Source organism: Trypanosoma conorhini, assembly GCF_003719485.1.
Source record: "Trypanosoma conorhini strain 025E chromosome Unknown Tco_14.4_contig_00625, whole genome shotgun sequence".
Taxonomy (NCBI): domain Eukaryota; phylum Euglenozoa; class Kinetoplastea; order Trypanosomatida; family Trypanosomatidae; genus Trypanosoma; species Trypanosoma conorhini.
The window spans coordinates 1-10,517 of record NW_021704712.1 but is presented as its reverse complement, the minus strand read 5'-3'; the positions used below and the strand labels follow the sequence as shown (position 1 = coordinate 10,517).

The 10,517-nt window shown below is 56.8% G+C and overlaps 6 protein-coding genes across 6 annotated transcripts, besides 15 other annotated features; all 6 read left to right on the top strand.

The window, feature by feature from the left end:
- Window positions 1-626: 626 nt before the first annotated feature.
- Tco025E_07742 (uncharacterized protein) lies at window positions 627-1,136 on the top strand (the record flags this gene model as incomplete). The annotated part of the gene is made up of 1 exon (XM_029374601.1): window positions 627-1,136. One exon carries the CDS (start codon window positions 627-629, stop codon window positions 1,134-1,136), a length of 510 nt encoding a protein of 169 aa, XP_029225305.1.
- A 489-nt stretch (window positions 1,137-1,625) lies between these two features.
- Window positions 1,626-1,669: a microsatellite.
- Window positions 1,670-1,762: 93 nt separating this feature from the next.
- Window positions 1,763-1,794: a sequence feature (GA-rich).
- A 111-nt stretch (window positions 1,795-1,905) lies between these two features.
- Window positions 1,906-1,955: a microsatellite.
- Window positions 1,956-2,129: 174 nt separating this feature from the next.
- Window positions 2,130-3,203, top strand: Tco025E_07741 (uncharacterized protein; the record flags this gene model as incomplete). The annotated part of the gene is made up of 1 exon (XM_029374600.1): window positions 2,130-3,203. One exon carries the CDS (start codon window positions 2,130-2,132, stop codon window positions 3,201-3,203), a length of 1,074 nt encoding a protein of 357 aa, XP_029225304.1.
- Window positions 3,204-3,568: 365 nt separating this feature from the next.
- Window positions 3,569-3,615: a sequence feature (A-rich).
- An 87-nt stretch (window positions 3,616-3,702) lies between these two features.
- Window positions 3,703-3,794: a sequence feature (A-rich).
- Window positions 3,795-3,875: 81 nt separating this feature from the next.
- Window positions 3,876-3,902: a microsatellite.
- A 41-nt stretch (window positions 3,903-3,943) lies between these two features.
- Window positions 3,944-3,976: a microsatellite.
- Window positions 3,967-4,020: a microsatellite.
- Window positions 4,021-4,845: 825 nt separating this feature from the next.
- On the top strand, window positions 4,846-6,066 carry Tco025E_07740 (uncharacterized protein; the record flags this gene model as incomplete). The annotated part of the gene is made up of 1 exon (XM_029374599.1): window positions 4,846-6,066. The coding sequence occupies one exon, from the start codon at window positions 4,846-4,848 to the stop codon at window positions 6,064-6,066; it is 1,221 nt and encodes a 406-aa protein (XP_029225303.1).
- Window positions 6,067-6,188: 122 nt separating this feature from the next.
- Window positions 6,189-6,234: a sequence feature (GA-rich).
- Window positions 6,235-6,340: 106 nt separating this feature from the next.
- On the top strand, window positions 6,341-7,480 carry Tco025E_07739 (ubiquilin; the record flags this gene model as incomplete). Its single annotated transcript, XM_029374598.1, has 1 exon — window positions 6,341-7,480. One exon carries the CDS (start codon window positions 6,341-6,343, stop codon window positions 7,478-7,480), a length of 1,140 nt encoding a protein of 379 aa, XP_029225302.1.
- Window positions 7,481-7,786: 306 nt separating this feature from the next.
- Window positions 7,787-7,819: a microsatellite.
- Window positions 7,820-7,905: 86 nt separating this feature from the next.
- Window positions 7,906-7,936: a microsatellite.
- Window positions 7,937-8,080: 144 nt separating this feature from the next.
- Window positions 8,081-8,126: a microsatellite.
- Window positions 8,127-8,152: 26 nt separating this feature from the next.
- Window positions 8,153-8,176: a microsatellite.
- A 69-nt stretch (window positions 8,177-8,245) lies between these two features.
- Tco025E_07738 (reductase) lies at window positions 8,246-9,223 on the top strand (the record flags this gene model as incomplete). The annotated part of the gene is made up of 1 exon (XM_029374597.1): window positions 8,246-9,223. The coding sequence occupies one exon, from the start codon at window positions 8,246-8,248 to the stop codon at window positions 9,221-9,223; it is 978 nt and encodes a 325-aa protein (XP_029225301.1).
- Window positions 9,224-9,476: 253 nt separating this feature from the next.
- Window positions 9,477-9,530: a sequence feature (A-rich).
- A 149-nt stretch (window positions 9,531-9,679) lies between these two features.
- On the top strand, window positions 9,680-10,288 carry Tco025E_07737 (NADH-ubiquinone oxidoreductase 20 kDa subunit, mitochondrial precursor; the record flags this gene model as incomplete). Its single annotated transcript, XM_029374596.1, has 1 exon — window positions 9,680-10,288. The coding sequence occupies one exon, from the start codon at window positions 9,680-9,682 to the stop codon at window positions 10,286-10,288; it is 609 nt and encodes a 202-aa protein (XP_029225300.1).
- A 118-nt stretch (window positions 10,289-10,406) lies between these two features.
- Window positions 10,407-10,427: a microsatellite.
- Between the last annotated feature and the right edge of the window lie 90 nt (window positions 10,428-10,517).

The following is a 10,517-nucleotide window of genomic DNA, read 5'->3' as shown; positions in this document are numbered from 1 at the left end:
GCCGCAGTGTCGCTGGCGATGGCGACGGCAGCTTGTACGCACACTGACATGCCGCAGAAAGGTAAGCTTGAGCTTTTTATGGTGCTCTTGTTTGTTTGTTTTTTTTTACGGTGGGGTGGAGTGGTAGCTTGCTGTTTGAACGGCCCGTGGTGACCAGTTTTTATTGTACTGTTTTACTTTTATGTGGTTGATTGCTTCCTTGCTTCGTTTTTTTTATTGTTTTGCTTATGAGCTGATTGACCCCTCGCCCGCTTCCTTTGAAGGGCACCTGAAGTTGTGCGCGCGTCGCCGTGTTTTTCACGTGTGCTGCTCGCCCAGCCGCGCCGGGAGGCACGCATTGGGCGATACTGCTCCACACTGAGGTTGCGTGAAGTTGCCGCGTTGTTTCTGCTGCATGTTTTTTTTGTTATTCTTGTTTTCGGTATTTGTTTTCCTGCTTTCCGTTGTCGTGCCCCCGGTGCGGTCGCCTTCTTCGGTTTTTTTTTTTGTCGTGGCTGTGACTGTATCGGGTCTCTCTTTTTTTTTTTTTGTCTTCCCCTCTCCCCTTGTAGGAGTTTTTTCGTTGAGGTCGTGTGTGCGTGAGTGTGGGCCCTGCCAAGTTAGCGAGCGCCGTTGACTGTGAAGCGATGACGAAGTACGAACTGAAGCTGCAGTACTTTGACGAGTGGATGATGCGGTGGCGGAAGTTCCAGACGGATTCCGATTGGGAGATTGAGACGAACCGCCAGTGGTGGCGGCGGTGCAACATGGCCCTCTCCGGGGCGTTGCTGGGGGCGCTGGTGCTCTACACCGCGGGGACGGCCACGCTGAAGCGGCAGTACGGCCTCCCCCACTTCTTCGACGTTGGCGTGGATGCGCAGGTGAAGCAGACGGTGCTGCAGACGTTGACCTCGCGCTGGCGGTACACGCCGCAGGGCTACGGCCGCTTGATTTTCACCGGGGTGCCCACCTACCTGCTCTTCGTTTCACTCGAGCACCACCAGGAGAAGCGGCGCATGCAGCGGTACGTTGAGCAGAACACGGTGTTTGGGGAACAAATGCGTCGCTTTCTCAACACCGGCAAGATTGAGGAATACCTTGCGGTGAACATTAAGGGAACGCTTCCGCCCTCGCAGCAAAGCATTTACGCCTATTAGGAAATCAGGCGAGGCCTGTAGCGACTGTAGGTGGTATGAACAACATGGTGAGCTGGTGGTGAAAACAAACAAAAACGAAATACTAAAAAAAAAGGAAAAAAAAAAGGAAGTAAAAGGGAAAAACAATTCTCGTCTTGTTTTTGTTTTGTTAGCGTTTGTCGAGGTGGGAATGCCTACCAGCTATTGCAGCCGTGTTTGGATTCACAACGACCGCAGGCGTGGGACGCAGGAATTACTCTGACGCAGTTTTTACTCACCTTCTGCCTTTTTTCTGCGGATGCTGTGGTTTGTGTGTCCGTTGCCGTGGCGCGGGCTCGTAGGGGCTGCGTCGGTAGGGTGGGCGCTTGGGGCTGCGCGCGCGGACGTGGCTCTGACGTGTAAGTGGATGGCGGCGTCAGTGGGACGGATAGAAGTAACTGTTTAGGAGTATTGTGGGAGTGTCGTCGCCCGCTGAATGTTTTCTTCGTAGGAATTTTGCCCAGACTCGTCTTTTTTTTTGTTTGTTTGTTTGTTTGTTTTTTCTTGTCGTTGTTCCGTTTTTGCCGCTTGCCCCCGCGGGTGGTGCTGGTGGGTGGTGCCGACCTCTCGCCTGTGCTCTGCCCGTTGCCGCCAAGTACGGCGAGGCTTTTTTCTTCTTCTTCTTCGTTTGTTTCCTTCTCGGTGTCCCGCCGGGGCGGCGAAGGTGGCAGCGTGAGGGGTCCCGGAGTGTGCGCCGCTGCGGCTTGGGCGAAATCCAACAGGGCCACAAGGCGCGAGACGGGCACCGCCGCACTACACCCTCTCCTCACACACACACACACTCGCTCTCTCGCTCGCTCAGACGCGACGCCATCAGGCAGGCAGCACCGAGGCCTGGAGGACGCACGTACTTCGTGACTACACTGCGAGGCGGCGAGGCGGCTTGATACGTCCATTAAAGAGAATCGGAAGAAGCGAGCGAAGGGAAACGAAAAGAACAGGTGGAATTAGATTCACAAGGACCCCCAACTGAGGATGCGGCCAACGGTGGATGCCGTGAGGCCGGTCGTGGACCCCGCCGCCGCCGGGACGCGGGCGAAGGGGACGGACGTCAGCGGCAGCGTCGACGCTGTGGAGCATGGGCGTCCGGCCACGGCGCGGCGTGAGGGCGCAACAAAGCGCGGAGCCTTCCGTGCCCCAGTGCACCCTGCCTACGCAGTCATGGAGCAAGCGGAGGTGAGAAGCGTGGACGACTCTGCGGAGCAGCTTGAGGGGCATAGTATTCAAGTCCAGGTTCGAACGCGCGAAAACGGTCGACGCTCGCCTCTTGTAGCACCCCTCACTCCTCCAATGCACAGTATCTCTGCAGTTTTCTCTAACCCATACGGCAGCGGAATGAATAGCCCTATTATTGCTAGCTCTCCTAGCGTTGCAGTGGCACCTGGAACGCCCACGATGCCGCCAATGCCAAATGCAAACACGTTTCTGCAGGATCTTTTACCCTCCAATGTGGTGCATCGTGCGCTCTACGGCAAATGCCGCTTCATTGAATTCCCTACGCTTGCACGCTTTGATTCCGTGCCACCGCCGCCTCTAGGAGCGAGTTTTCCTCTCTTTGTCGGCCAAGTGCGGTTTGAGACTACACCGGCAGAGCTGATTTGGCTTGTCCGGCGCACATCTGGCGCGACTGCGCTCGCACTGGAAGGTCGAGGGAGTGGCTGTTTTATTATGCACCTGCGGAGTGAATCCGAGCGCGTGTTGGTGCGTCAACTCCACAAGCGCATTCTCTTTGACATTGGTGGGGCCTGGTTTGCCCGCTCCCCCGAGGAGGTCGATAACCTCTGCGAGTACGTGACACTCACGGGCCCGTATCTCTCCAAGCGAGCGAAGCTGCCGCGCGAATCCATGGTGGTGGAGGACATCAAGGTGGGCCCCACAGAGCTGGGCCCCTGCCACCTCGGCGAGCGCGCACGGGGGCTCTCGGCGCACTCGCGGGGCAGTAGTGGCAGTGGCAGTGCCTGGGAGCCGTCTACCACCCTGTGGGGCGTGAACACGCCCGCACCGTTCCTCTGCACGCCGCCGTCATCGCCGGTAACGCCACCGCCGTGAAACGCCGTCCGTAAGCGCGCAAACAGAGGAGATGTATCCAACACGTGTGCCCCGCCAGTCTCGCAGTGAGTGCGTGTCAGGGCAGATCGTAGAAAAGTTCGGTGGGCCCGAAATAGGTAGAGGGGTTAAATGAGTGAGTGGGACTGGGGGACTTCCGTAACGAAAGACAGCGAAAGGAAAGATAATAAGACGCCGAGGATGCGTACTACCTCCCCCTTGAATTTGAAAAAAGGAAAGAAAAAAAAGGGGAGGGGGAAATACTTTGCATACAGAAATGAATGGCGGAAAATAAAGAAAGATTTAAAAAGAAGACTCTGGAAGAATCGAGACGGAGCGACCCCCTCTGTAAGAGAGCCATGAGTGTCTCTCTTACTTTCCTGTTTGTTTTTTTTTCTTTTTGTTTTCGTCTTTTGAGCTGTGAAGTTACATTCTTCTTGGCAAGTCGCTGGAATAACGTATATGGCAACCTGCCGAGAAGGAGCGGTAGTGGTTACACGTATTTGTTTTTCGTCTTGTTGTTCTTGTTGTTGTTTTCTTTTGTTTTCTGTTTTCACTTTTTTCTTCTTTTTTTTAGCTGCTTATTTCTGTTTTTAATGCCTGGCGGACGATGGGCTTGCCCCTGAAAGACCACAATACAGGCGACTTCGGTCTCCAATGTGCCCCCCCGCTGCCTGTATTTGTGTGTCTGTGTGTGTGTGTCTCTTGGGCTGAGGGCAGCTGGTCGTCTATCTACATGTTATTACACACACACATACATACATACATGTATATATGTGTTTGTATTTATAAATATAAATGTATGTCTGTGTGCGTGTATTGCATTCTGCCTTCCTCCCTCACTGTCCACCGCCCGTTAAGCCCTTTCCCTCCCTCCCGGGGCGTTGGGTTGTTGCTCTTTGCTCCCCCCCTCCATGCGTGGAAGCTTCCGCCCATACGAATTTGTGCTGCTTTCCCGTTTGCTTGGGCAAGTAAAGGGGTGTGGGCGCACGCGCGTGGGTCTGTTTGTGTTCTTCTCCATGTTCCGCGATCGACGAGGGAGGCTTGGCTTAATGCATGCAGCAGGTAAACAAACACGGAGAGGCAGAGGGAGCGAGCGATAATGAGAAAGAGCGAGGGGGCGGGGTGTAAAAGTGGAGGGAGAGAGAGCGTAGGAGGAGGAATATAGGTTAACTTCCTGGTTGCTTGCTTGCTTGTGTCTCCTTAGCAAAGGCAACCGCAAGCCGACTTACTTTCCTCTCTCTCTCCCGCAATAAGTAGTTATACATTCATATGGTTATGTAAGCCCCCGCGTGCTGTGTGGGTATGTGGCAAATGCGTGCATACAACACTGTACGCGGGAGGGGGGGCGGGGAGGGCCGACAACGCGGGGTGGGCGGGCGCGAAGGGTGTGCTGCGCCACACCCGTGGGGGGGGGGGGTAGTGAAGATGTGGTTTGTCGACGCCTTTTCTTATTAATTTTTCCTTTCCCCTTTCTTTTTTCTTCGGGGCTTCTCTCAGCTACAGCAGAGCCGGCGGCCGTGTGATGCCACGGAGGTAAAGGGCGGAGGACGCACAACCGCAACCGCATACACGTACCCATCGACACTCGAAAAAAAGTAAAGTACCGCTGCACCCCGAGGAGAAGAGGAAGGAAATATATGCAATGACGATGACGCTGGTGCACCGGGGCTCGTCCGCCTGCCATGCAGAGGCGTTGCGGCTTCTTGTCACGGCGGTCTTTCCGAGTGCATCCATCGCCTTTGCGACCGCGCACTCGTCGCAGACGCCCGTGGGAGGGGCGATGACGGAGGACGCGCTCTTCGCTCGACTGCATAATAGGCTTCGGCAGTTTGAACCAGCCCCACACGTCGCGAAAGGGCATTATGACGAGCAAAAATTGCTGCTGAATGGGTTTCCGGTGCCAGCACACAGTGCCTATCTACAGGCAAGGCATGGTCCCGCCTCCGCACCGTGTTCCCCTGCGCTCGCAGAGGTGTGGCGCCGACTGTACCGCAGGTGGCCTCCACAGCTCATTGCGGGCCGTCAGCTGTGGCGCTGCGACTCGGAAGGCGACTCCTCGCCGGGGATGCCGTGCTGGACGCCCCACGCCGTGGTTTACGTCGGCGGCTTTGAGGCTCCCGACCTCCGCCAGGTCGTGGCGCCGCAGGTCTTCGCGCAGGTGCCGCCCTTTTCCCGCGACACGGAGGTAGATCAAACGGTGGGGGGCGAAACGTTTGACTATCAGCGGCAGCGGGTCCCGAAGTTTGCCGCAAGGGTCGTAGATAGCGCTTTTTTGCTGCGGGAAAAGGGCTGCGCCATACACGACCCTGACCTGCTGGAGATTGCGCTGCCGGTGACGTTCACCTGCCGCAGGACCCCCACAAGAGTCACCCGCAGCGCCACACGGCGTGTCCGCACGTTTATTTCCTTTGCTGGAGCTGAACCGAATCTGCGTGCGCTGCAGTTGGCGGTGGATCCGATGCAGCGAAGGGCGCTGCGTCCCGCCTTTGGGTACTCGATGGCGGCGTTGAAGTTCGCTCTTCCTCCACCGCTGGTGGGCGCCACGCGCCTTCTTCGAGCGTGGAATGCGTCCTGGTCGTCCACCCCGCTCAGTGCCGCATTTTGGCTCTCCGCAGTGGGGCACGCGGTGGAGCGACGCTTGCCTGGCGACGCCGCGCTGCGGCACCTGCTTCTCGACGCCACTGACTGTGGACTGGCGGAGGCGTCAAAGTCGCTTGCCTGCCTCACCGCCTCGCTTGTTGACAGCAGCCCCCAGGAGTGCTGGAGCAATTTCTTTTTGCCGGTGGAGCAGTTCGAGGCGGAGCGCGGCGTGCGGGAACTGATGGACACCGTCCACCTCCTGCCGGTCGCCCAACTGCAATAATTACGACGCGCATGTGCGTGTGTGTTTCTCGCTCCTCCTGCTGACAGTGGCGCCCAGTTGAAGGAATATAAATGTATATGTACGCGGTCATCTCTGGCAGTGATTAAACTCCCTTCCTTCCATCCCTCTCTCCTTTGTTTTGCGCTTGCTCTCTCTCTCTCTCTCTCTGGACAACGACCGCGGCACCAGCAACTAGGAAGAAAACGCAAGCTTGTCTGCGGGCAATTGATTCTGCAAAGAGCAAACACGAAGAAGGTGGAGTAAGGCGCAAAATATGTTGTTTCAGGTTGTGAGTAACATCACGGAGAAGCAGGAGCTTTTCATTGAGGATGAGATGCGGGTGGGTGAGGTGCGTGTGCTGATCGGGCAGATGATTGGCGCCGATGAGGAGACGATCCGTCTCACGTTTCAGGGCCATGTGCTGGAGGACGACACGGCCACGTGGGCGTTGATACTGCAGCTCTATCCGCTCGCCGAGGATGCCCCCCGCAAGCTCTTTGTGCATGTCTCGGAGAGGCTGCGGACGAGCTCGGCGAGCATGACGGCGATGCGGGCGGCGTTAGTGTCTGCCTCCGGCCACGAAAATGAGAAGGACGCACGCGTCCAGGCGAAGATGATGGAGCCCGTCATCGACCTCATGGTGCGGGACCCCTCCACGCTGGAGCTGATGCTCGCCACCAACCCCGGCATGAAGGAGATGCTCGACAAGCACCCCGAGCTGCGGCGCCACCTCTGCGACCCAGAGACGCTGAAGACGCTGATGATGGCGCAGATTGACCCCGACCAGCGGCGCTCGCTGAGTCGCGGCATGGGACTGCAGCTCGCGCAGCTGAGCGCCCTCCCTGGTGGCGAGCAACTTTTTGAACGCATGACGTCGGAATACGTGAATGACATGTCCGAGCTTATGGAGACCCGCGGCCCTAATGCCTCCGACCGCGTCGATGAGGCACAGGCGCGCCCCGACCCAAACAAAGAGGCAAACAGTGAGGCCCTGCCAAATCCCTGGGAACAGCAACCACCCAACGCGGGGAACGCCTTAGGAGCAAACCCAATGGGTCCAAATGTGAGTTATATGCCGAATTTATTTGCTGGCGGCGGGGCTGCTGGGGGCGCGACACCCTTTGCCGGATTGTCTGGTAGTATTCCATCACGGTTGGGCAGCAGTAATCCCTATGCTTCGGCCCCGTTTATTCCTCTGTGGATGACGGCCCCGTCGAACGTAGGAGGGCAGGCACAACCCACTTTTCACACACAAGCGGGAGACGCGTACGGGAGTGCGGCGGAGTGGGCGCCACAATTGGCAGTATTAAAGGAAATGGGGTTCGATAATGAAGCACTTTGTTTAGAGGCCTTGCGTGCGTCTAACGGAGACATAGATGGGGCTGTTAACTATATCGCCGATAAGCATGCGTGAAGCTCAGCCTTTCTGCAGCCCTTCCTCAAAAGCCATTGAACTCCATCCCCTCCAGATAAGCAATAAAAAAAAAAAGAATTATTGGGCTTAGTTTATTGTAGACTAGGCGAGGTGGATGTTCCACTCAATATTGCCGCGGTCGGGTGTATTGCCCGTATGAGCCGTCGTTTCTTGAGTGCACTGTGTTTCATTTTTTGTTACTACCTTGTTAATTGCCGACTTCGTCCGTATGTGTGTGTGCGTTGTAGTTGTTGTTTCTTTTCCCTTTACTGCGGCGGCGGTTGTTTGCCTTTGCGGGTTTAACTCTGATGATGATGATTATGATGTTTGTGTGATAATCCTGCTTCAAGAGCTGGATGTCACTGCCGCGTTATGCAAGCAGCCCTGTGTGCAGGGTCGGTGTTGCTCTACGTATGCATCTGCCCGTGTCTGCCTGTATGTGTGTGTGTGTGTGTGGCGGGTCCTCTCTTTTTCGCCGTGACTCCTCCTCCCCCCCCCCTTGCGCCTCGCAGCATTCTGCCGGGACGCCGAAGCATTTCCCGCCAGTGACGCGTGGGGCACGAGGTCGACCGCAGTTGTAGAAGGCTGCAACTGGCCACTGAGAGAGAGAGAGAGCGAGAGCGACAGACAGTCAGAGATCGAAGCGCAAATTTTGTTTTCTCCGTGTGCGTGTTTTTTTTTTTTGCTTTTGTTTTTCCCTCTCCCTCTGCCTCTCTGTGTATTTGCACCGGAAGCAGGTGGCGGTACGTCTCTGGTCTGAGCAGCATGCGCTTCGTCGCCGCCTTTGCCGCGGGGTTGCTAGGCGCCATGCTGCGCCGTCCCGCGGACGACGCGTGCCCCGCAGAGTGCTACCGCAGCATCGAGAACGCGCTTCAGTTTCGCAACAAGAAACGGGAGGGCGTCGTGTTTTCGCAGCGCTACGAGCCGTACCAGCTCGGCGAGGTGATTCCCATCACACACGACACCGCCCTCTTCCGCTTCCTGCTGCACGCGGACGAGGAGTTCAACCTGAAGCCGTGCTCGACGCTGCAGGCCTGCTACAAGTACGGGGTTCAGCCGATGGAGCAGTGCCACCGCTTCTACACCCCGGTGACGGCCAACCACACGAAAGGCTACTTTGACATCATTGTGAAGCGCAAGCAGGGAGGCCTCATGACAAACCACCTGTTTGGCATGCACGTTGGCGACAAACTGCTCTTTCGCTCCGTGACCTTCAAGGTGCAGTACCGACCGAATAAGTGGGACCACGTGGGCATGATCGCAGGCGGCACTGGCTTTACCCCGATGCTGCAGATTATTCGCCATGGCCTGATGGAGACCTGGAAGGAAGGCGTTGTGGATCACACAAAGCTGTCGTTTTTGTTTTGCAACCGCACCGAGAAGCACATATTACTAAAGGGTCTTTTTGACGATTTGGCGGCACGCTACCCCAAACGGTTTAAGGTGTACTACACAGTAGACCAGCCCGTGGACCCGGACAACTGGCATCACTTTGTCGGCTACGTAACAAAGGAAATGGTCCAGCAAACGATGCCGGCCCCGGAGGAGCAGAAGAAGATCATCATGCTTTGCGGCCCAGACAAGCTGCTGAATCATGTGGCAGGCACACCCATGGGGACAATGAGCGCCATGTCAAGCGGGGTAAACATTCAACCACTTGCGCCAGACCTCAACAACTTGGTTGTGCTCGGTGGTGTCTTGGGTGAACTCGGTTACAAGGACAGTGACGTCTATCGTTTCTAAGCCGCAAGGAAAGGCGGCAACGGCAGCGGCACAAGCGTCGTATATAATATTGGGCTGGTAGAGAAAATGAGCTGGTATTGTCGTGCCGACGCGGTGGATGGTGATGAAGCTGGTGAGGCGGTTGTGTGAAGCGGCGATGGTGTGGCGAATTGCCCTAGACGCAACTTTTCTCCCGGCGGCTCTGTGGACTTTGTGCAGCTGCGGTGCCTCTCTACTTTGCCTCTGTGTGCCTGTGTGCGTGTTCCTTTGGAGGTTTTCTTTTTCTTTCTTTTTTCTTTGTTGTTGTTGTTGTTTTTCCTCTTTTTCTGTCCCTCGCGTCGCGGCGCGCAGACGCAGGCTGAGGGAGGCGACGGGCCGGCAGGAGTGGGCACGGGGAAGGCAGCGCGAGGGAGGAGGCGGCGTCGTTCACCGGGCCACGAGGAGGAAGAGGAGCAGTTGGGTAGAGCACACGCGCAAATGCTGCGCCTGACGCGTTGCAGCCTCACCGGCCGCGCGATGATCTCGCGTGGGAGTCCGGAGTGGTCGCACCGCCTGGATCTTAAGCGGGGGAAAAAGAAGACGCTGCTGCACAAGCTCGGCACCAGCAAACCCAACAACGCCCTGCAGTACGCGCAGATGACGCTGCACGACCTAACAGAGTGGTGCCTGGCGTACTCGCCGTGGCCGCTCACGTTTGGGCTGGCCTGCTGCGCCGTGGAGATGATGCACGCGTACGCGGCGCGGTACGACTTGGATCGCTTTGGCATCGTCCCGCGTCCCACGCCCCGCCAGGCGGAGATCATCATCGTCTCCGGCACCGTGACAAACAAGATGGCGCCCCTGCTGCGCAACATTTACGTGCAAATGGTGAACCCAAAGTGGGTGATCTCCATGGGGAGCTGCGCCAACGGCGGTGGCTACTACCACTTTTCGTACGCCGTGCTGCGTGGGTGCGAGCGGGCCATCCCGGTGGACTTCTGGATCCCCGGCTGCCCGCCGTCGGCGGAGAGTCTCGTCTTTTGCCTACACACGCTGCAGAAGAAGATTCGCTGGCACGAGATACAAAAGTACTCCGTCCGCGGCTGAGGCAGCGGGAGGGGGAAGAGGGGAAGGAGGCGGCGCGGAAAACTTCATCCTCTCCCCGTGAAACCAACAAACAAGCAAAAACAAAGAAGGATAAACAGAAGTTTATTCGGAATTACCGCACACACACACACACACACACGCTGGCAGATGACAAGGGAAAACAAAGAGCTGTAAGGCCGAACGAAAACGAAACAAAAATGTCTGGGAGGACGAAGGAAAATTAAGATAC